Here is a 23,738-nt window from a genome sequence, read left to right on the forward strand (position 1 = left end):
GTGCTCGTATTTTGTACATTTTTATATTTTTCACAAAACAAACAATTCAAAGCATTGTGCGAAATCTAAAAGCAGAATATAAGACTTACAAAAGCCTTCACTAATGATAGGGACTCCTCTCACACAAACACAACATTTAGATCAGCTTTAACTTCCATACAATCCAAACCAAATGACCTCACCACTGGGCCATAAATCACTTCATCATAATATTATTAATACTATGAATTTATCATAGCTAATTAAACTTTAGTTAATTATTTGACTTTAGAAAAAAACTTGAAAATGATTATATATGTGAGCAACAATAAACTGCTAAATAATATTTTAGAATGACTTATAATTAGCTAACATTATTAGTTATGTGCTTCAACCTTTTTCTTTTTGCTGACTGTAAACATCATTTTGGACGGATATTTTAAAGTTGCAACTAATTCTGAGAATAATAATAAGTTAAGGATTAATTTGTTGTTCATAAAGCATTGACTTACATGATTTCTGCCACATTATATGTTTTATTTACGATATAAAATCGAATAAAATAAATGCAGCTTGACTAATAATTTCAATTTTGATGACATTTTTGGTGAACCACTAAAAAAAGCTATTAACTTCATTTTTAATTAAATATTGATATACCATTTATTAATGATGGTTATTATAAAGTGTTATCTAAGTCACAATCCAAAACTGTCGCTGTCACTCTGTCATCATGTCTCTAAGCTTGTAGGAGAAGGAAGCCATGGCTTCTTATTGTCTGAGGTGCATTAATAAAAAGCATCAACAGCGACTCAATGGTCTCGGTGAAAAACATTAAAGGAGAAGCGCTAACGATGGCATTGAAATATCACCCTCAGTTTTCCAAACATGGAAATATGGAAGTCCAAAAGGAAAGAAAGAAGTCCCATCTTGTATGGCTGACTCAATGCTCCATGGTAGAAGTTGTATATTAAATGCTATTGTGCTTTCTTGTCTCTTGTAAGGAGGTGATCGGCTCACAATGTCACGCTGAAGAATATCAGTGTATCACAGAGACATTAATCATGTGATTTTTCACAACCCAGGTTTTTCTCTCCTCCGACCTGCTGCTGTTTTTTCTCAACACGACGCTCGTGTCACTCCGCGGTGTGAGCTCTGGAGCAGCAGTGCGGCTGCTGCATGTTCTCCATCAGCTGACGGAAGGGGTTCCTCCTGCGTCGGCTCACCTCCCCGCCCCGCTCCCCCCTCTTCCCCGCCCGGCCCTTACCCGAACCTGACCCTGAGCCCGACCCCCCCTGGATGGCCTCTGGCGAGAGGGGCATGGCCGAGGGGTTGAGCGGCGGAGGTGGAGGCATGGAGGGCTTCTGCTTCTTCACCTGCTTCTCCAGGTGTTTCTGGATGGCCGAGCCCAGCACGGCCACCTCCACCACCGCCCCGTACACCTCCCACGTCATGCCCTTTTCATCCCAGCTCACCTCCTGCACCGGCTCCTCACATTTAGAGTTCACTTCCTCCTTCGTGTCCTCATCAGCCGATTCCACCTTTTTCTCTTCGCTCACTTTTTCCTCTTCGTTCACTTTTTCCTCATCCTTCACTTTTTCCTCTTTCTTCACTTTTTCCTCTTCGTTCACTTTTTCCTCTTTGTTCACTTTTTCCTCTTCTTTGTCCTCCACCACTGGCTGCTCCTTTTTCTCCTCTTCCTCCTCCACTATCTTGTCCTCAACGATTATATCCTTCCTGACCTCAGGAAAAACAGTCACAGTGGGCGTTCTCGGGGTCATGGGTGCCGTGGCGACAGAGCGAAACTCTTTAGTGTCTGTGCCTACGCCGCTGCTGCTCCCCACAGAGCTGGGGAAGTAGAAGGCCTGGTCCCCTTCAGGAGGAGTCATGGGGCTGGTAGCCACAGACTGGCACTGCACCACCTCCAGGCTCACCTGTGTGCGGATGTTGTGGCAGCCGAACGGAGCTGGAGATTCAGGGACAGGAGGCTTCGTTACATCCCTCAACTCTTGACATGCATCTTTGCTTTCTTTCACCTCTGAATTTTCTGTTTTTGGTTTGTCACAGGTAGAAACCGAGGATTTATTTTGTGGAGGGTTTGTGTGTGAGGTGTCTTGTGCATTAGGGGCATCAGCTTCCTTTCCATCCTCCCTCTTTCCATCACTCTCTCTTAGCTCCTCATTTTCATCTATTTTGACCATCTCTGTCTCAATGGCATTCTCGTCCTCTTCGTCGTCATTGTTGCCATGGTGGGTCACCAGGATTGTAATGTCTTGATCCATACTTCCCATCCTCTGCTGCTTACACTGATGATTACCATCCTCCAGAGTTACTTGTGGATCTTTTAACCTGTCAGCAGGGCAGCTGCCGGAGCTCCCTGGAGATGTGCTTGAACCGAAGCCCTCACTCTGCTCCTTTGATGTGGTAGATTTCAAAGCTCCGGCTATCTCTGACACAGCCTCTTCTTGACTTTTTGTCACAGGGGAACTCTCTTGCTGACCACTCTCCTTCCGGCATTCAGTCTCCTTACCTTTCTCCTCTTTCTGTACCGTCTCTCTCCCGATAAGCTCTGGGAAAGCCGTGGTCGAGGGCGTCTTTGGGGTCATGGGGGATGTGGCCACGGAGCAGAACTCCACCTGAACCTGACCTACCGCAGCATCTTTGGTGCCAGTACCAATAGTACCAGACTTCCCAAAAGAGCTTGGGAAGATAAAGGAGTGGCCGCCCTCAGGAGGGGTCATAGGGCTGGTGGCTGCAGAGCGACACTGGACCACCTCCAGGCTGACCTGAGTGCGCATGTGGTGCAAGCCGGAAGGTGCTGGGGAACATGGGTCTGAGGGGCCTGGAGTCGCTGGCACGGGGAAATATATATTATTAACGCCTCCATCTTCTTCTTTCTCATGACCCATGTTTTTATCCTGAGATGTCTCCCTTTGAACTTCACCATCTCCATCTCCATCTCCATCTCCATCTCCATCACTCAGGGGCTGATGAGAGATGGTCGAGTCGTTGTGTGTTGCTGCTGTTGTTCCATCATCTGCAGGTTGTTGTGTCAGTAGGATGGCGTCAGTCTGCGTCGAGCCTTTTTCAGAAAGCGCTTCGTCTTTGGATTTCTCATTCTCGTGTCCCTCTTCAACGTAGCTGGCATTTGTGTGAAGTTTTGGCTGATGAGTTGTTGACTCTTGACTCGTGTTTATCTGAGGTCCCTCACACTCTGTGCCGCCATCTGAGCCGCCTGGACGCTCTCCATCATCTGTCTTCTCACAAGGCTTGTGCTCCTCTCTGAGACCTCTCATCTCGTCCTTCAGACTTCCCATTTTGTCTCTGCATTAAAGTGGTTGAAGTACCTGCAGGGCACAGCACCGACACACTGTTTGTACAAATTGTTACCGGTAACTATGACAACAAGAGCAGACGATGAAATGAAAGGGTTTGTTTTTATGATAAAAATATTCTGTCATGCGATATCGATGTCAGCTATGCAAACCCTGACGTGCAATCAAGTTACAGCATTGATGAAAATTATTCACATGCTTATTTTATAATATAAGACTCTGTAATCTTGGATATTTATTATTTTTAAACACATTAAAAACTGCCGTTTTTAGACTATATTTTTCACTTTACTCTTTACAGATCTACCCTAAAAATGCACATATTCAAACTCTGTTTTCATCCATAATCACACAAACCTCACAAACACACAACACAAAAGTGATGCACATCCAGAATCCAGAGCACTTGTTAATGTCTAACTATAAAACAAACAGGATGAAACAAATTGCAAGAAATCACGAGTCACGGACATACCTCAGCAGTCCAAGTCAGTGTGAAGTCTCTCCATAACTCTGTCTCACATTTGGGGCAAACATCGCAAAATCTCCCAGCTGATCGAGACCCACATCTGTCCGTATATCTCCCTTGTTGATTGATAGTGATTGCAGTGGCTACAGGTTTGTCTCTAGAAGAATCTATCTTAGGCAATCCTCGCTCTTTAAGCTGTGGCTGTGTCTATTGAAAAGCTTCACATTTTCCAGTTTCCCTGGAAACCACCGTCGGGTTCTGGCAGTGAGTGGTAATGTAATGACAAAATCTCTCTTCAGCTCTTTAATCATGAGTAAATCATAGTAATTAACTGCAGGTTCTCATAGCAACACAATGGCAAACTGTGTGCACTGTGAATTAGTGAACTGGCTTCTTCTTTTTTTTTCTTTTTTTTAAACAGGATGCAAAAAAAATTGGAGATGAAAGCTTTCATATCACTACAGATTCTCAGCTCTGGAGGGAGGGTGAAGTATGCAGATAAGGGATTTCTCCTATTAATAATTGATTGCTACTTTAACATAAGACAGCAATGTGTGTGTCTGTCAAGGCCACATTTATTTGACCACTGGAAAAAATGTGCAGTGGGAGTAAAAAATAAAAGCAGGCTGAAAAGATAAAAAAGGGCACTTCCTCAATATAAATTGTGGAGGCAGATCATCAGGCTTATTACAGGACCAGAGAAGCAATGCACACTCTGGTTTTGTGCAGGAAATTTGTGAAATATTAGCAAATGTGAGTGCTGTTGTGCTGCAAAAAGCACATGAAAGGCAGCGGGGGATATGAGCTGAAGGAGCCTGGAGGAAGAAGAGCTGCCTCCCACACAAACACACACTTGTAAACCACCACGTCTTTCATACTCCCTCCACTCTCTCCGCTCTGCTGCAACACATATTTCTTCAGAGCTTCTGTAATTCTGCACGCCACGCGAGTAATTGTGTGGGACTGAGGATGTTTTCATTTCTCTCATTTTTTAAGAATCTTCCCCCTTTCTTGATTTTACTGTACCGGTGGGCTGCAAGCTTGGCCGGAACACTGTGTACTGACAGAAGTAGTCTCACCATTAATTCAAAGGCCTCCACCAATCCCCGGCTGCCACTGACTGCTGTTGCCTAGCAACCACGTAGTGTGAGGCAGGGAGGTGTGCTGCTGAGGGGCCAAGGTAGACAGCCCTGATCATACTCTCATCAGGAGCCATCAGCCTGCCAAAAACCATCTTCTCAGCAGCAGTGTGTCGGTAATAATGACCGTGGTGATTTGTTAGTGAGCAAAAAAAACAAAAAACAGGATGCAGCACAGACAGAGTGTTATCTCTGCTGCGTGTGGGAACATATCACATTTTAAAAAAACCTGACAGACAAATAGGTATCTGTTTTTATTTCCCAAAATAGTCACATTTAATGAAATTCATTATAAAGCAAGAGACACAAATGGAAAAAGGTGAGAGGAGAATAAGAAATAAAAGACAATTCATAAAGATTTCCTTTGGAATGGTAGCTGTGTGGAGATGTATATCTCTATATATCTTCTTCACTGATGCCAACAAACTTCCATCCCAACATTACTACTTGTCTAAAATGGATGATAAGGCAAGTTGGCTCCAGTGTTTCAAGCAGAAGTGTTCATTGTTCAGGCATCATTTGGTCTCCAGTTTCTGTCCAAACTCCTTGATGGTGTCCGTGGCCTTGTCCGCAGCTTTCCCTATGGCTGTCTGAGTCTGTCTGCCAGCTTCTTGAGCAGCTTCAGAGTCAAAGTGAAGCACAAGAGACATGTCCAGGAAGTTAAACAACAAATCACCACTATAAGGCTGAAGAAAGTTAAGCAGTCAGTTGTGCTTGATAAGGAATATGAAAATATTGTTATTTACCAACATTACAAAGTTATGAGCATAAGTTGTGGATATAAAAAGCTCATATACAATAAAATGTAATATATTAAATAAGGTGACTAGCAGATCTGCTTATTAGATTAAAACATATAATTAAATAAAAATAATATATCAAAATGAGGAAGAGAACAATAAAAAGCCTTTATAAATCATTAAAAAAAACTATTTTCTCCTATCTATATAAATACATTTTTATTTCCCATTTTTCATGTAATTAATTTATTTTTGTGTAATCTCATGTCATGTTATTCTGTTGTTTTTATTATTTTCATACTGTTTCACCTGTTGTGTTATTATGGGGGCTATGTGATTGCCTCTCTTTGGCTATGAAGTCTGTTTGTTTAAAGCCCTGACGAAGACCTAAAGTGGTTGAAATTTGTGGGCTTTTTGAATGACTTACTCACTATAATAATGGCTTTTTAATATTTATTTATATTTATGTAATGATCATTTGATCATGTTTCTCATATTTTGGAGTGCCTGGATTCCCTATCTGTTCATCCAGATTTAATTTAGTTTGTCATTCTGTTCCTGTAGCATTTTGAGGATTCAGCCTGTAAAACCTTTCAACCTGTTCCTGTTCTGCATTACACACAGTGCTACACAAGTCAAAAGCAGATAATTTTAGCAGCTTATCTTTGATTGACGAGAGATACATATCTCTGCTTCAGAGAAAAGAGGAGCGTGCACTTTACCTGTGTTGGCTGTTTCTTTGGAGGAGTCTGCCACCTGCTGCACAGCTTCTTGAGCTGCCTGCACTGGAAAACACAGGACAGAGACTTGAAGTACAGAAACTGACCCCAGAAAAGGGAAAACAAGTGATTTAAACTCATAGTGAATTCCATGTACTTCTACGATAAGATATCAAACATATTTGTATATAAATTTAAACAGTTGTTCAATAGAAATGTATCAAGTTGCTCCTTTTCAACCTCCCTGAAAAGAAAAGCCTTTTCTCTCTATAGACCTCACACCTGCCCTGTGTCATCTTACAGCTGGAGCTCTACCTGCAGAGTCGGTGACTCCCTTCGCGGCCGAGTGGCTCGTGCCTTTCAGGCTCTCAAAGGACTTCTTGAACGAGGCCATGGCTCCTGTCTTTGTCCCTGCAGGCGTCCACACATCCGTCTGAGCCGAGAGCGGCAGGAGAGGCTGTTTAATACCCTCTGTTTGAGCCCGACACCACCGAGCCTGCACGTTCCAGCCGGATTAACCCAAACAAAACCCACCCAAAGAGGCCCGATCAGACTGGCATCCCAACTATGGCAGCATCCTGCCAAGGGCCAGAGCCCGCTCAGCAAATTTTTACACATCCTGTAATCAAACCCCCCAGACAAGAGTGGGCAAAAAAGGGGAACATGTGAGGACGACGCATAATAGATCCTCATTCAGAGCAACAGACAGACAAAACCGACTGGCTACAAGAGGTTTAAAATATAATGAGTGAACAAGGCCAAAAGTGAGATTTTTATCAAACAACACTAACAAATAGTTTCTTTTTTTACTTTTTATTTACAGAGGAATGTATGTCTGGCTTAACACATAAACCTTTATATTGACAAGTCCTGCAATTTAAAGCACATATTTATATGACAACCATTATGATTTCAAGACATAATATATTGACTTTAACTTGTTAAAATCTTCAGTACACACAAACACACGCACACACACAAACATGTACACTCTGTCAATTTCTAACAGATTTACTGGAATGATTTCACAAGCAACTATAAAGATACAATGTAAAAAACTCTTACTTCAAAAAAGTTTTAAAGAAATTTCCAAATAATTGCAAAAAAAAGGAAAAAAAAAGAAAAGAAAAAAGATAGAACCCACAAACAGGCATTGTCGACACTTAGGAGGATATTATTGTTTTCATATCTGCTTGCAACCGGACATATTTATTTTTTCCACTCCCAATGTCTCATTGGAAGATGATGAACATCTATTGCACGTTTCTAAATACAGATACACACAGGTACAAAGTCACAAGCCCTGGATCTGGTCTCATTTCATTGGGAGGGAGTCAAGGAAATGAGACAGAGAGGACAAATCCTACATCTCAATAAATACCTACACCCAACACATTACATTAATAACATGACATTTACAATATATAATAATAAAAGATTTGTCTTGAAGGAAGAACATTTTTCAGTGGGAATGCTTGTCTTTTTTTTTGTCGGTTTTTTGCAACGGGGGTATAATTGTAATCGTTTCAGCATTTGTCCTTTTTATTATTAGAAATATTATTGTGCTGCTGGTTGGATGGTGGCTTGGACTGGTGCTTTTACGCTTCTGGCTCGTAGTCCTGGCTCTCCTGGGGAAAAAGAAAAAAAAAAGAGATTTTTGAGAGACAGGCAGGTCAAATCTGGGCAAAGACTCAACAATTAAGACACGAAATTCCACACAAATCGGTTTAAGAATAATATATATGACAGAGGGATTATGGTTACACATGATCAAGCTCGGCTGAAGGTAATGATGTCACTCTATCACCGTAGTTACAAGCCTCTCTGCTGCGTCAGTGCCTCTCTCTGGCCTGCAGAGGGCAGCACGAGCCTACACCAGCTTCAAGGACGTGTCGTGAGCACAGCATCCTTGTAACCCTGCACACGCCTCCTCCACGCACATGATCATAAAAAAAACAAAAAAAACACAGCCTCCAGGAATGTGCAATAGTCTTAGGTCATCTCATGTGTTCACAAAAACAGGGAGTGATACTGGATGAGACAGCTTTTTATCACCAAAACCTCCCTTAAGAGGGTTTGGTTCACTCTGCAGCACTCTGTATTCACAGCAATGCAGGGAGACCCTGACATTACCCACAATGCACGGAGGCAGAGCGCGTCATCACCACACCCATTCAGACAGAGCTCGCACATCGCTGGTGTAGCAAAGGATGGGGGAGGGGAAAGCGATGCGGAGGAGAGGAGAGAAGAGATGGAGGAGGACATGGATGACACAAGCTGCTGCCTCGGAGAAATTCACTTTTAATTTACATCTGCGAGGGAATATCTCAGTTTTAATCCTTTAACTGATTAATGCAATAATCCGCTGATGGAGGCTGCAAAGGAAAATCCAACCTAATGCACTGAATACATTGAACAGTGTTAGGGATCATGCAAAATCTCACATTAAATCTTCCTCAAAGCTGACTCTGAATATTTTAATATTCTCTGAGAATATCCCAGGTTTCTGGCTAAAACATAACTGATGTAGTACTTTAAATTAACACACACACTAGTTGAAGTATTTTCTCACCATCATGTGCATTGTATGATATTTTTATTTACCCCTCGCGATTTAAAATCTGGTTTCAAAGCAACTGGTTCTGTATAGTGTGTTTCGCCCCTGACAGCCAAATTCTAAAAATAACCATCTGTGTCAGACACACACACACCGACACACACCCAGCGCTCGGTGTAGGTAGGTGGTGCTATATTCACTGTACTCACTATGTGGCAATTGGCTTGTTAAGCCCTCTGTTTTCATTTCCAGAGAAAAGAAGAATTACCTCAGCGTGAGCTGTAGTGTTTGTGTGGGAAAGAAGCGGAGGGCAAGTGTGGAGTGCTATTGAAATGCAATACAGCTAAAACGTGTAACAGCGCAGAGGTGCTGAATACTGATGAGCCTCCATCTACTGTAAGGGCGACTGCGGTCCACTGCTTTTCACAGACATTTCACAAAACATGCAAAAAGCTACAATATAACCATAAAGCTCAATTTGACCACACATATGATGTTTTATTGTTGAGCGGGGACATGTATGTGCTTTGTGTGTGCAGGCTGGTTACCTGCTGGGTCTCATCATATGTCTCCCCTTCTGGCTCCAGCATCCCCTCTCCCTGGCCCTCCATGGCCTCCTGCCCGTACTCCTCAGGCTGCAGAGACACGGAGATGGAGACGATGAAGAAAAAAAACAATCCATATGCATATCTATACATCATCATAAAATTTGCGTCACAAAGTTCAGCATCTGATCTATTCTCAAAGATAAAACCCGGACAAGCTTTGAAAAACCCCAAAGGTTCTTTGAATTTAAATAAATGACTGTAGAGTCACTATCTGTTGCAGAATAAGAGGTAACACAGTGGTGATTGAGCCTATGGCCCGGGGATGAAAGCTCTTACAGTTGCAGTGTTATGAACTCAGTGTCTGTGGCGACATTCTTGGAAAATCACAAGTGGACAGTGAATGAAAGCTTTCAATCACCCAATTCAATTAAATTTATGGATTTAATTACATTTTAAAAGCCATTTTATCTGAAAAATATCCTGTCATGTCAGGTTTTTAACTTCTTCATTGCAAAGGTAATTCCTGATCCAGGTAGCCTGCATGTCCTTGTTCTATTTAATTTATTATTGCCTAATTTAGTATGGAACAGTGGTGGAAGAAGTATTCAGATCCTTTACTTAAGTAAAAGTACTAATACCACACTGTGAAATTACTCCACTACAAGTAAAAGTCCTGCATTCAAAACTTACTGAAGTAAAAGTGCAAAAGTATCAGCATCAACATGTACTTAAAGTATCAAAAGTAAAAGTACTCATTATGCAGCAAGGACCCACTCAGATTGTTTATATATTACAAATATATTGTTGGATTGTTATTATTGATGCAATTATGTAAGCAGCGTTTTACTGTTATGAGGTTTAATTAAAAAAAAAAAAAGTCTAATCACTTTAAATGTATGTTTTTTATGTAAAATTTTGACGTGAAAAATAAGTAAAGCTGTCTGCTAAATGTAGTAAAAGTACAATATTTGCCTCTAAATGTAGTGAAGTAGAAGTATGAAGTTACATAAAATGGAAATACTCAAGCAAAGTGCAAGTACCTCAAAATTATACTTAAGTACAGTAGGTCTACTTGAGTAAATGTACTTAGTTACTTTCCACCACTGGTATGGAACTATTAAATAATAGAAAATACCATCAATATACACAAATATATGTGATTTAAATCTTTAAGTTTGGTTCACAATCTTCAACTGTACAAACTGAGCGATGTAATTTCCAGTTAGCATCTTTGTTTGGATTTGAAATTGCAACTGAGGAAACAGATTTAAAATATTTTCTTTTGTTCAGGGGACAGAATATTCTTTCTCCCAGATGGTTAGGAGTGTTTCTGGTCAGACAATAAGAGGGAAATACCTTCAGGACAAGTGTTAAATTAAATAACCTTGTGGGATTTCATTCATGCTAGCAGTGACGGCAATGCGGCTCGGTCTGTCTGGATGGATAACATATAGTTCAGACATTCATGTTCCCTTCAAGATGAATTGTAGTAATTTTAGAGTACTATTAACCTCTCATATGAATCACAATCATCAGGTCCAACACTGTGGTTGATGTCTACATATTAGCATGCTAACAAATTAATTGTAAACATCTGCTAAACATCCGTTAGCATTGTGAGCATGCTAGCCTGCGAATAATGTTGACATTTAGCTCAAACACACACAGCTGGCCCGAGTACAGCCTCATAGAGCTGCTGGCACGGCTGACTCTTAGCCTCGTTCTCTGGGTATTTATTGTTTGGGAAATCAGAGGCTTAGCTCTGTGACTCCGATGTAATCGTAATAGATGAGAGGCAAAAACTGGGGCTAATGACCAAAACCAGCGATGCATTAGTCTCTCAGTATTTCTTTCATCTGTCCAGTTTGCAGCACTCAGCCCAAAGCATATTGGTTTTAACTGAAGACATGCTGTAAATCTTTTAAAATGGCTATCAAATATATTATTTCATTTCCCAAAAAAGCATAAATAATACCCCAAAACAGCTGGGCACAGCAAACACTACTCAAACAGGAGGAAACTGGATTCACATGGGGACTATTTTCAGCTGTGGACTAACACACATTTAGAAAGTGTTTACAGCAGCCAGGAAACGTGGGTTGATTTAAAATAAACTACAGTGGTCTGTGCTAATTAAAGGAACATGCCACTAAATTTAAGTTTTCTTGACAATAAGAAAAATATAGAACACTACCACCAGCTTTATCTTTTAATATGTAAAGGGCCATTGAGCTTTCTGAAGCAGGCACCTGCTACTAGGAGCCCTAAAAAACAAAGCTAGTGGGTCACCACACATTTATTTTTAAACCCAGTGCTAATCAAGTCAATTAGGTCAGAGAAAGAACAGACCATAATCCTGTGTACTGTATCAAGCTGGTGTTATTGCTGTAAGCCCACCAACAAGATTAGCACGGCCCTAAATGCTGCACAAGGGAAAACATCATAAAGACACACCTAATCAGATCATTGCCTTAGAAAAAGTGAACAACAACAAAAAAGGGCTGTTTATGTGATCGTAACAGCCGAGAAAGGTACATTTTGTGTCTGATTGGTCACAGCTGAATTCAGTCGAGACTCAAGCGAGCCTAATTCTAAAAGCTTCTTTTATTTATTCTAAGGGAAATATTTCACTTGATATGATTTCATGTGTACATGCAATTTTAAAGGCAATGGTATTATATATTTATTTCTTTAAAGTATCTGCAGGAGACAGTTAAAAGGAGTAGCTGTACAGCCCAGCAGGAGCTACAACAGAACAAAAAGTAGCTGCACGTGTCATAACAATGTCAACAGTTTAACAATCTGTTGTCAGGTTGTCAAATGACTAGTTTTATTGCTCAGATAGAGCCTTGGAGAGGCCTATTAGAGCAGGCTGTCAGATTTACTAGATAAGAGAGTCAGTGGAGAGGGTCCAACTTTGAGGGATGAAGGCTTCGGACAGCACGAGGATCTCCCTGTTTCACTGACAGTTTGACAGAGAAAGACGAAATGTCAACATGCTGACAGCGCTCAACTCTCAGACGGAAGAATGACCCCAGTAAAGTAGGTGATGGCAGTATGCAACCTAAAATGCAATGGATGCAGTCTGCCATAAAATGAAAAGAAGATGTGTTGTCTATTCCTCTTTTTAAAGGCTTCATTACAGAAAAGTGATGTGATTTTCTGGAGTTAATTGACTATACTAGATATTTCTATTATTTGCCTCTACATTATATATGTATATATAATACACATTATTGATGATTATTTATCAGAAATCAAGGTATTTGGTTAAAAAAAGGTGATATTTGAGTTTCATATCGCCCAGCCATATGCACAGTTGAAGCAGGGAGTATCATGACATTTACACCATATATTGATGCAGAAAAGGCACAAATTCATGCAAGAAATCCCCAGAATGCAAGAAATTAAGTGTGTTGCATAGGGCTGGGCGATATATTGATAATTAAATAAAATAAAATATTGATTTATATTTTTAAATGTGATATGGAATTAGACCATATTGCACATATAGGTACAGTTCAATTTTTTTTTTCTCTTTCTCTATATATAAATGCTGCCCTTACTAGGGTTTGTCATATTAAGTTCTTTTGTAATGTTTGTTATTCTTTTCTCATATAAATATATTTATTTCAGAAAAAGATTGTATGCTATTTTATTTCATAGGCTATTTTCATTTAAGATATTTTTTTATTTAAATGTGCACTTTATGGAGCGGGATATCAAGATATATATCGTATATCAATATTCAACCAAAATATATTGGGATATGACTTTTGGTCCCTATCGCCCAGCCCTAGTTTGGCACTCAAAATTTCTAATTGGAGTTCCTCCAGAGCCTATGCTTTATATGTGTCACCTCAAATGTGAAAAAAACAAAACAACAACAACTCTGCCCTTATGTATCACTCAAATTTACATTATTTAGGTGATTTAAGGCACCTGAACAGTGAAACAGGCTCAACTAAAGCAGAGCAGACTGTGTGGAACAACAGTTCATCCTCAGGAATACTCAAGATTCCTCCAGTAAATAAAACAGGGTCAAAAAAACGCATTCTTTCCTATTTTAACTGTATAAAAGCTGTCAATCAGCTGTTTACAATCTACATGTTGATGTGTGAATGTTAAAGAAAGCAAAAATATGTTGTCAGTGTCCTGTTTTAGTCCTAAAAAAAATGTTTTTAATATTAAATATATAACTTTTTCTCAAAAAAGAACAGAAACACGTTTCCTCTGGTAGGGGGAATTCAAGTGAAGCAAATGTCTGTAGTGACAGCGGAGGAATAAAACAGATGCGGACCAGTGACTCTATATTGAAGTGACACGCAAATTCATCAGCCCGTGTTTATCCCTGCTGTCTAAATCTGGCTCTGCTACAACCACAATCCTGTCCAGTCTTTAATGAACACAACTTGCAGCAAGTTTCCAACTGTAAGTGAGGCTTGGATCTGGAACGGAGGTTTCTTTTTCTCTGTCACTTGTTCTCAGGCACACGGCAGGAACATAAGTAGGCTCAATGAACAATAACAGTAAGCTCTTGTATTGTTAACATTCATATACAAGGCAGTTTGTTGTCATTTCATCATACAGATGATATTAAAGCGGCACTCCACTGCTTTAACATATTAACTTTAATTTAATTGTTAGGATGAGTAACACTCAGCCTGCAAAAACAGTTGTATAATATCTTCTGAGGCTCTGGAGGAAGTCTGACAAAATAACCCTGATGATGTCATTAAATACCCTATTGGGTTGCATTATGGGAAATGTAGGAACTGGTGTTTTTAAAAGTGAAGAGCAATGCTGCTCCAATTTTAGCCAATGTATCTTTTTAAAATCTTGGGTGTCCGAAAACATTGTGAAAGTGAATTAGTAAACTGCTAAAACTAGGGCTGGGCAACATGATGTTATATATTGTCAAATAACATAAAAATGCTTAATTTGTCTATATTGTTTTTGTTGAAAAAAACAGCAGCCGAATTGTATTATTCAACAATATATTTAGACTTAATTTTATATTTTGATTTTTGGATGTTTGAGCAAAGCTGGAATTAACCATATAGATTGGTTTTGCTAAGATGGATTTTACAAATATGGGCTTTACCACCTTATTTCATATAGTCTATTAATTATTACCAGAAAACATACAACATTATTATTGATTCGACTAATATTGGGAAAGAAATTTTTGGCCATGTTGCCCAGCCCTAGCTGTATATACCCCTTTAAAGAAAAAAAAATCAAATCTGAAGCATTAAAGGTGTCTTTTTTTTTTTTGCATTCTGAAATTGTATTTAGTATGTTCGCAGCTCCAACATCTTTACATGTATAATACGGGAGGGGAAAAGTTTTAAAAGTGTTATTGTACTGCTTTAGCCAGATTAGGTTGAACATATGAAAATTAATGATTAAACAACTACTACAGTAACTAATTAGTTAATAAACAGCACATTTAATTCCATCTTCCTAAATATGGAGATCTGCTGTTTTTCTGAGTTATTGTACATGTCATATCTTAAGGTTTTGGAGAGCTGGAAGGAAAAATATTTTTTTTATAAACTAAACAAGAAAAAAAGTTATAGATTAATTGATAATAACACTTCTAGGTGGTTGCAGATGGGGTTGTAAATTCCAAAAAATAACATCAAACAAATGCAATATTGACACCAGATGTATATTAGATAAAGCTTTTAAATATGTATATGCAGCACCTCTGAAGTCATTTCACAGATATACTGCAGACGAACTGATCTTGACTCGGTGTGCGTGTCTGATAACAGAAACACACTGAAGAAACGAGAGCAGTGTGTTACACTTCACTGTGTGAGCAGAGAATGTAATGGTGGTGTACATACATTCATGTCAGCAGGGAACTCGTCCTTTTTCCCCAGGCCGGTGGCAGCAACGATGTTCCCCATAGCTCCAGTGGTCTTCTCAGCCACTGCAGGCAGAGACACAGAAAAATCATGAATACACACTCACACTCACACTCACACACACACACACACACACACACACACACGTAACATTATCTCCACAGATTCAGCCAACAGATTAAAAGTGTGCACATGATGTCTGCCCTCAACTGACTGATTGTACATAATGGCCACTTACAGCACACATCCCCTCTCTAACACACAAACCCTAACCCATCACTATAATAAATTTGCCATTTTCCAGTTAGAAGTAAGTGTCTTGTCACTGTAATGAAACTGAGCTTGTTGCTGCTACAGTAATGATGTTTAGGTAGGAAAACTCACCTGTGCCCACGCTGTCTTTGGCCTTGCTACCTGCATTAACAAAAAAAGAAATTTGTCAGAACAGTTCCTTCAAGACACTTTACATATCAAGATGAATGATGATATGGAAATGTAAAGTAACCACTAACACTACTGCCATTTATTCTGTGTTGGGGCCTGCCTTGTTCTGGCAATATGCCTTATAAATGATATTTTAGGCTTTGCTGCCATATTATAATATATCTCAACATTTCCACAGCTTCTATTAACCCTCCGGTTATGTTGCAAGTGACCCCTTTCAAAGTTTAAAAATAAAAAAAAGTATTTCTTCATAATAATAAAAAAATTAAAAATGTAAAATAAATTTGGAAAAAAAGCATGTAAAACCATTGCATTTTATATGTAGGTCTTTCCAATGTACTTAAAAAAAAAGTTTTAACATGCATTTTTTAACAGAAAAAGGTGAATTATCCTCATTGAACCATGATCTGTATGAGGTAAAGAACACCATTGCACTAAACATTGATTACAATGGTAGTGGTGGTTAGTAATGGAGTTAATAATTAAATATAAACAATGTTTATTGGGATTTTTAAAAAAGTTTATGACACTTTCGGATAATTAAACATGCCCCAGGTCAAACTGACCCATGAAAAATATTGCTGTTCTTTGGAAATGAACATAACAGGAGGATTAAATCACATAACTCCTTAAAATGAACCTTTGATGTGTTTGATCAATTAAGTCATCTGAATTATGAGGGAATGTTGCTCGTATGAAACATTTTACAGGGCTTTTATTTTCTGATGTTGTTTGAGGGAAACTCTGAGGTGGCTGAGATGAAGTCTGATGTTTCCTTTGAAATTTATTTTAAATATTTCACTAATTATTCACACAATTGAAATAACATTTTTCTCTGAAATTCAGTTTGCAGGCAGTAGTTTTAATTTTTTTTTAAACGTTTGAATAATTATGTATTTTTTTATAGTGGGGTGATCTGTTCCACATCTGCCCTCCTGAAACCAAACCACCAGAGGATGATTGAAGCTCAAACTATGAAGCTGGTAGACAAAATATCAATAATATCAAAAAGTCTGAATATTGTCATCATCACAGTATGATTTAAAACAATAATAATAATACCAGTATAATCATCACCAAGTGGATAGGGCACAGACATCCATGACAATTTCTGAGCAGCCTGCTCCTGTACCACCTTGACGGGTCAAATATAATCTACCTGACAGTGATTTATGACACACTGATGCTACAGAAGCCCGACGTGATGAGAGGCACTCCTACTTTAAAGATACAGTACTGCAGTGTTCTGCTCATTATTGCTCACATGATAAGTGAAATGTAATTAACATGATTCACTTTGAACTGTCACTACCAACAAATCAGTTTTCTTACAGTGATGCAATATCAGTTCTGTTTTTTATTCACAGTTTGCCACAGCTCCAGAGAACAATCACAGCTGCAGCACTTGGGTTTCCTGGTACTTTACTGTGAAGAGTTATTAAACTTTGTGGCTGGCTTAAACCAAAACCACCAATCACTTTTCTGACCTTTGGCAGACCTCATCCATCTACACTGTACTCCATCAAGCTTTTTGGCCAATCTACTGTGTGCCCACTGGTCCTGATCACTCAAGCCTTGTCTTCCTCTCTATTGTGCAGCAGTCATATTCCTTATTGGTCCCTGAGGGCCTTTAAAAGCCAACTGCGGGGAGACAGAATGATGATGAAGTACAGGAGTGCCACTACAAAGGGCGAGCCTCAAAGCAAAACATACATCTTAGAAGTGCATCCATTTAAGCATCTGCTCTTGTGAAGTGCAGATACCGCACCACGTCTACAGCCACACAAATGGATAATAGATGTGGGTAAGCATTTAGATTTATTAATAATTACATATGACTTGTGCCTTTTGAAACTTATTGTCCTGCAGAAAAAAACTCAAATTACTTAGTGACAAATGACTAAATGTGTAACAGTAACAGTTTTCCTTTATTTACCATGAATTATCTTATTTTAATGATCATTTCTGAGAAATGTCTTTCAATCTCATTAAGTGTTTAAAAGACAATTAAATTAAATAGGGGGAAACTTTTGCAAGAACAATAAAATCCAGTCCAATCCAAGTCTAATTTTTGGATACATTTCAGCTAAATATTGATAAAGATATTAAGAGCCAGACTGATTTTATTGGCTGACATTGTTCTATTGCAGACACATTGTTATATATTAATATTGGTGTATATGTTTTTACATTACATTATAATTCTTTATTTGAATGCTGAGCAATTGACGAATACTGAACGTACTGTCCTGATGTTTTTTTAACCTATTTATTTTATTTTTAGCTATTCTTCACGATTCATTCTCAAGTGTTCATTTCTAGAACTGGTTGACAATGTAACACATTGTATAAATAATATAGAATATTGTTAAATACTTTTAATTCATTTATTTGTTTATGAAAGCAGCCTTCAAAGTACCTTTGCAAAGTCTTATTGGTGTACAATCCACAGAGAAGAGATATTTTTTTATTCACTTTTATTTTATTCAATTCATTATGTAGACTATTGGTATATTGGTATTATCAATTTAAATCATTGGTATATGTGAATTGGTATTGAGTGGATTTCCCCCCCTTTAGAATTGGTATCAGTCTGAAAAATCACATATTGGTCAGTTGTAAATATCATAATTCAAACTAAGAATAATTATTCTTAGTTTGAATTATGATTCAGTTTTAGGGTGTAGCTATAGTTTATAGTTAAGTAAAATAGTGAATTAAACAGTAGAAAGAAGCTGACATACTGAGTCATAGTGAGGAACAGAGAATGAATGAGGCTGTTAGTTGTGACATTAAATGGCATCTCGTACAGCAGGGTTTTCTCATTTCCGCCTCCCCTTGTTGCCTTACACAGGCTGACTGCTCAGCTCAGCTCAGCTGGGTGGGCGGTCTGCAGCAGCTGTCAAAAGGTGGGCCACAGGCCTATCAGATCACTCTTACCCCTCCTCCAAGAGGGGCCTTCAAGCAAATCATACGCAGCTTTCTAGGGCACCGCTACGCTCAACAAGCAGCACTCAGAAGCACAGAGACGCCACAGAAACACTCCTTCCCCTCTCCGTGCACTACAGGCACAAGACATGATGACACGAGAAGAAAACGAGCCGGCACGTGTCCCGACTGCAGATTGACATGTTTGGTTCTGGTGACGAGCGACGGAGACACGGTGCTAAATATGTAGGGTAATTGGATTCCATTTAAACGCAGACACATCTGACAGCGTCTCCTGGAACGCCCTACGTCTCTTAAACGCAACCAAAACACACTGTCGCCCAATCAGTGGTACGAGCTGGCGACTGAGGAACGACCAGCTGGGGTGTCACTGGAAATTTGGGCCCTCTGACAACAGCTCAACAACTGACAAAATAACTATCTGTAATGGCTGGCAGGTTCCAGGGCCCCGGTCCAGCTCCGAGTCCCCTGAGTCATCTGGCCCTCCCCCATTCACCCCTAACAGACCAACTGTAAGCAAACAAACAGAGCTGGCCAACAGGGAAGAAATTACTTATGACAAATGTCATGGTGTTTGTCAGTACACACAGATACAGTTGGTGAAAAATATGGAAATGAAATACAATAAAACAAGTGATGGTTATTTCATGGAAATGTTTTGTACATTTTTTTCAAGCTAAAATAGCCAAACATGATCTGCTGCCAGCTCCTCAACCATGACAATGTTCTGCTTTTCTTTCTATTATGTAATTGCAAACACAAAGTATTTGGTTTTGTAATGTTGTTTGGACAAAATAAACTGTTTTTTCAAGTCCCCATGTGCTCTTAGGAAACTGAGATGATCCTTTTTCACTAACTTCTAACTTTTTTTTTTTATTAAGAGGACAGGTCAATTTTACTACAAAGATATAGCCCTACAGATACAGATAACATAAGTATGCTGCAACAAATTAACAGCATGTCTTCAAACATTAAACCATATCCATCCTATAAAATCTTAACTATTTACATTCTGAATATGGATGTTACAGAGATGTTGAGAGATAATCCAGTAAGTTTTGAAACAAAAACAAAAAAAACATTGGGAGATTAAGCAACCCTTTCTTAAATGGCTGTCAGATTATTAAAAAATACTAATAAAATAATCTATTAATTTGTTATAAGTGTGGCAGTGACTGTTGCACATGCTGTACATTTGGACGATAATTTATTGAATCTGTTCATTTGTAGGCGAAGTGAAAAGGTACATTTTTCCAATATGTATACTTCCTTAACTATAATGTAGCATTTAATAGACCAGATGATTTATTGAGTAGGCAAGAAAATAATATTCAGATTAAATGCTAATGAAAATTACTTGCAAATTGCATGCTGAGACAAAGTAGAACAAAAAATATACAGCTCAAATTATGTTCTATAAAACATGGTTGATATCATTTTGTTCAACATATGAATTCATTGAGCTGGGTATGAATTATTTAGACAATAGAGCTGGTTAGCATTGGCTGTAGTGCCATTAAAATTTCATTATTCAATAATGATTTGACACCATTAAAGAATAACCCTGAATTATTGCCCAGCAACACAGAAAATCAAATTATGCATAGCAATGCCTTTACAGTGAAGCGTAAAGCTGTAATGTGATGACTGTGGTCTTTTATTATGCCTCATTTTAAACACAAGATGATTGAGACTCTCACTCTCTATTGTATATTTGAACAGCTGCTGAGTAACCTCCATTTCCAGTGTGTTTATGATGAAAAACATTGGGCTAACAATCTAAGGCACACATTTGGAAACTGCATGCAAGAGAAGCACTAATCTGTCCAGATATCTGCAATGGTGTCCATTACAAATTAAGCTGCACTGTAAAGGACAAAAGCAAAGGCCTTTAGTCTGTTTGTCTCCAGGAGGTGACCGTGGGCTGAGACTGTTTTACAATCTGCTGCCATCCAATGCACTGACATGTGGCAAGAGCTGCTCCCACCATCCTGCTGCCCCACCCCCACCCCGCTCCCATCTCCTGCCTGTAGCCCAGTCAAGTCAGGCGAGAGGGCACGAGGACATTCAGAGCCTCGTATCACATCATGCACGTCAGAAAAACTCCTTATCCCACTGCATCCTTTTTTATATCTACTAAGTTCATGCCGGATAGACGATGCAAAGGGGACAATTACTGATAATTGAAATAATGCATCAGCACGCATAAGTAAAACAGAGATATTGATCAAGTGTCGGGATGATTTATTGATAGAATTACTGCTGCTTTAATAAAGTACCTTGAGTTTTTAAGGAGGGCATTCAGTTATTAAGTATATAACTATAGAAAGTTACTATACACCAACTCTTCCTCAAAAAAGGAACAAATATGCACATTTATCTAATGTATACAGCATGTTATATATTAGTCACAGTAGTTTATTATATTTGTAGTGTATTGCATTATATTGTGTATGCTTTAGATATTCTATGGACATTAATATTATATTTATATTTATAGATTAGTTAACAAAGGTTTATTCTGGTATTCTGTACTGAGTTATTGCATTTTAATTAATTTCTTTATTTTTTTTAACATATACAGTCATGGAAAAAATTATTAGACCACTCTTTTTCTTCAATTTCTCGTTAATTTTAATGCCTGGTACAACTAAATGTACATTTGTTTGGAAAAATATATTAATAACAACAAAAATAGCTCATAAGAGTTTAATTTAGGAGCTGATAACTAGCCATTTTCCATGGTTTTCTTGATAATGATTTTGTTTATTATCAAGAAAACCATGGAAAATGTCTAGATACCAGTATATGTTTCTCTCTTCCAGTGTAGATATGTATATTTACTGTGTAGTGCTGTGTATGTACTCTCTCTGCAATATCTGTTTCTGTAACATGAGAATTTCCCAATTTGGGATCAATAAAGTACATCTATATATAGCGCTCTATCCATCTACACCACACACTGACTCCACCAAATGACTGTAGTTATACAGAGGACACTATAAAGGTGCAATGGTGTCCCTTAATTGCTTCATGATGGTGAACAAAGAGGTTGAATACTAAATAATACATACAGTCTGCTGGGTGCTTACATGTCTAAGGGAATCAGGCTATTTATTGTGCAAATAAAAGAAAGTTGTTGCATAATTTTACCATTTGTTTCAGCTGCAGGAGCTAAATTATTCTCTCTGCTGGTGTGTTGCTTCTCGTGATTTTAGGAGGAACTGTGTATGATTTGCATGATTTTTTTTTAATTGTCTTACCTACAAACATGACTCCTTCTTTAGTCTTTTCAGCTGCAACCGCAACTCCTTCCTTGGTCTTCTCTGCGGCCACAGCCATCCCCTCTTTCGCTTTAGACAAACCCTTCATAAACACATCCATCTTGGCCGATTAACTGTGGAGAGATGGACCAAAGCTGCTGTCAGTCACCATCACTGCTGTGTGAATTTCATCTTATATATATGCATGTGTGGCATTTAACAGCTCATATTAACAACCAATCAATCTTCATATATTTCTACTATGGATTTCAGTCTATTATGCGACCATACGTTGTAGTAAAAGAAGGCAGCACCGCCTCCTGTGGTGGATTCTGACAGCTGCAGCCCATCAGGATGTAGTAAAACCCCTCTGTTCACTCATGCATTCAACCCCCTTTTTCACATCCTCGTTTAACCATGAAATATTCAAAGGCAAAAAGATTTCAATGAAATGGTTAATTGTGGAGGCGCTCATTAATTATTGCTCGCCTGAAATGCTACTCTCAGTGGCAGCGAGATGGCAGGGCTGTGCCTGGGAAAAAAAGAGCAGGCCTTTTTTAAGGGACTGTACATCATTTTATAGTGGAAGGTGGCATGTAGTGCAAGAGCAACGTTGCTGGGGGAAGGGAGGCACGATCTATACTATCATATCTACACGCATCACGGTTTGAACGTAGAATTATGTAGATGTGGTGTGCCGATCACACGCAGAGACACATTAAATAAAACAGACGAGGCTGCAGCTCGAATTATATTCTTGCATTACACACCAATCCTCCCAGTCCCATTCTAGGTGTTGCAGGTCAATCCTTAAATTACCACATGCATATATCATTTCACGATCATTTCTCACGTTTGCATCCGTGCCTGGCTGAATTTATTTGCAATTGCATTATTTTCCAGACAAAAAAACCCGTTTATAATCTGATACGAAATGCAGCATAATTCATATTTATAAATAAGGGATAAGAGCTTGTTTTACGCACGGTGTAAACCAATGCCTTCCAATGACGACGCTCACATGCATGGTCCTTAAACAGTTGTGACCTCTATATGCTTAAAAAAATAACACTAATAAATGAATGCAAGAAAAAAAAGCAGTGCTTACCTATTTACAGATAGCCGTCGACTTGTCCCCTTATGATTCAGCCGCACAGTCGAGTCACACTATCGTCTAAATGAGAGATATTTTCAAATGATCACTAGGTGGGCCTTCCTCGGGCTGATCTCCACCAACAGGGACGGCCCCCTTCACAGTGCGGCTGAGACTATCACGTCCCCCCCCCCCCCCCCTCCGCCCTCCTCCTCCTCCTCCCCCCCACCTTCCCCTCTCTCCACCATCACTGGTTCCCTCCACTATTGATCACCCCCAGATGTCAACTGGTACATCATGGAAAATGACTTTTACAGTCAGCTCATCCTGTCCCTTTTCCTATTGAAGCAGCTAGACCAGAACATAAATTAATGTAATATGACTCTAAATTATATGAATACTTCACTAGGCTATATTTGCACAGTAAATTGCAATTCAGTGCAATAATATAGACTGTGGGTATCATATTATCCCCTCTTTGTCAACATTTAATAGATACAATAATCCTATATCCAACTTTTTATTTAGACTACTTGACCTACTTGACTAATGGATTCTCATGGACTCCATTTTGGATCTAACTTTGCTGCTGCCACCCCACACTGCACTTAAAACTGATCCCATTCT

General features: G+C 38.9%; 2 protein-coding genes across 2 annotated transcripts; both read right to left on the bottom strand.

Annotated features, from left to right (window-relative positions):
• Window positions 1-1,115: 1,115 nt before the first annotated feature.
• Window positions 1,116-4,112, bottom strand: LOC131981399 (G protein-regulated inducer of neurite outgrowth 1). Its single transcript, XM_059345672.1, has 2 exons — window positions 3,790-4,112; window positions 1,116-3,326 (listed from the first exon to the last, which is right to left on the bottom strand). Exon 2 carries the CDS (start codon window positions 3,294-3,296, stop codon window positions 1,116-1,118), a length of 2,181 nt encoding a protein of 726 aa, XP_059201655.1. The 5' UTR covers window positions 3,297-3,326; window positions 3,790-4,112.
• A 3,066-nt stretch (window positions 4,113-7,178) lies between these two features.
• sncb (synuclein, beta) lies at window positions 7,179-23,288 on the bottom strand. Its single transcript, XM_059346706.1, has 6 exons — window positions 23,127-23,288; window positions 22,019-22,152; window positions 15,747-15,776; window positions 15,342-15,427; window positions 9,487-9,573; window positions 7,179-8,009 (listed from the first exon to the last, which is right to left on the bottom strand). Exons 2-6 carry the CDS (start codon window positions 22,137-22,139, stop codon window positions 7,980-7,982), a joined length of 354 nt encoding a protein of 117 aa, XP_059202689.1. The 5' UTR covers window positions 22,140-22,152; window positions 23,127-23,288; the 3' UTR covers window positions 7,179-7,979.
• Between the last annotated feature and the right edge of the window lie 450 nt (window positions 23,289-23,738).

This window comes from Centropristis striata, chromosome 12 (assembly GCF_030273125.1).
Source record: "Centropristis striata isolate RG_2023a ecotype Rhode Island chromosome 12, C.striata_1.0, whole genome shotgun sequence".
Taxonomy (NCBI): Eukaryota; Metazoa; Chordata; class Actinopteri; order Perciformes; family Serranidae; genus Centropristis; species Centropristis striata.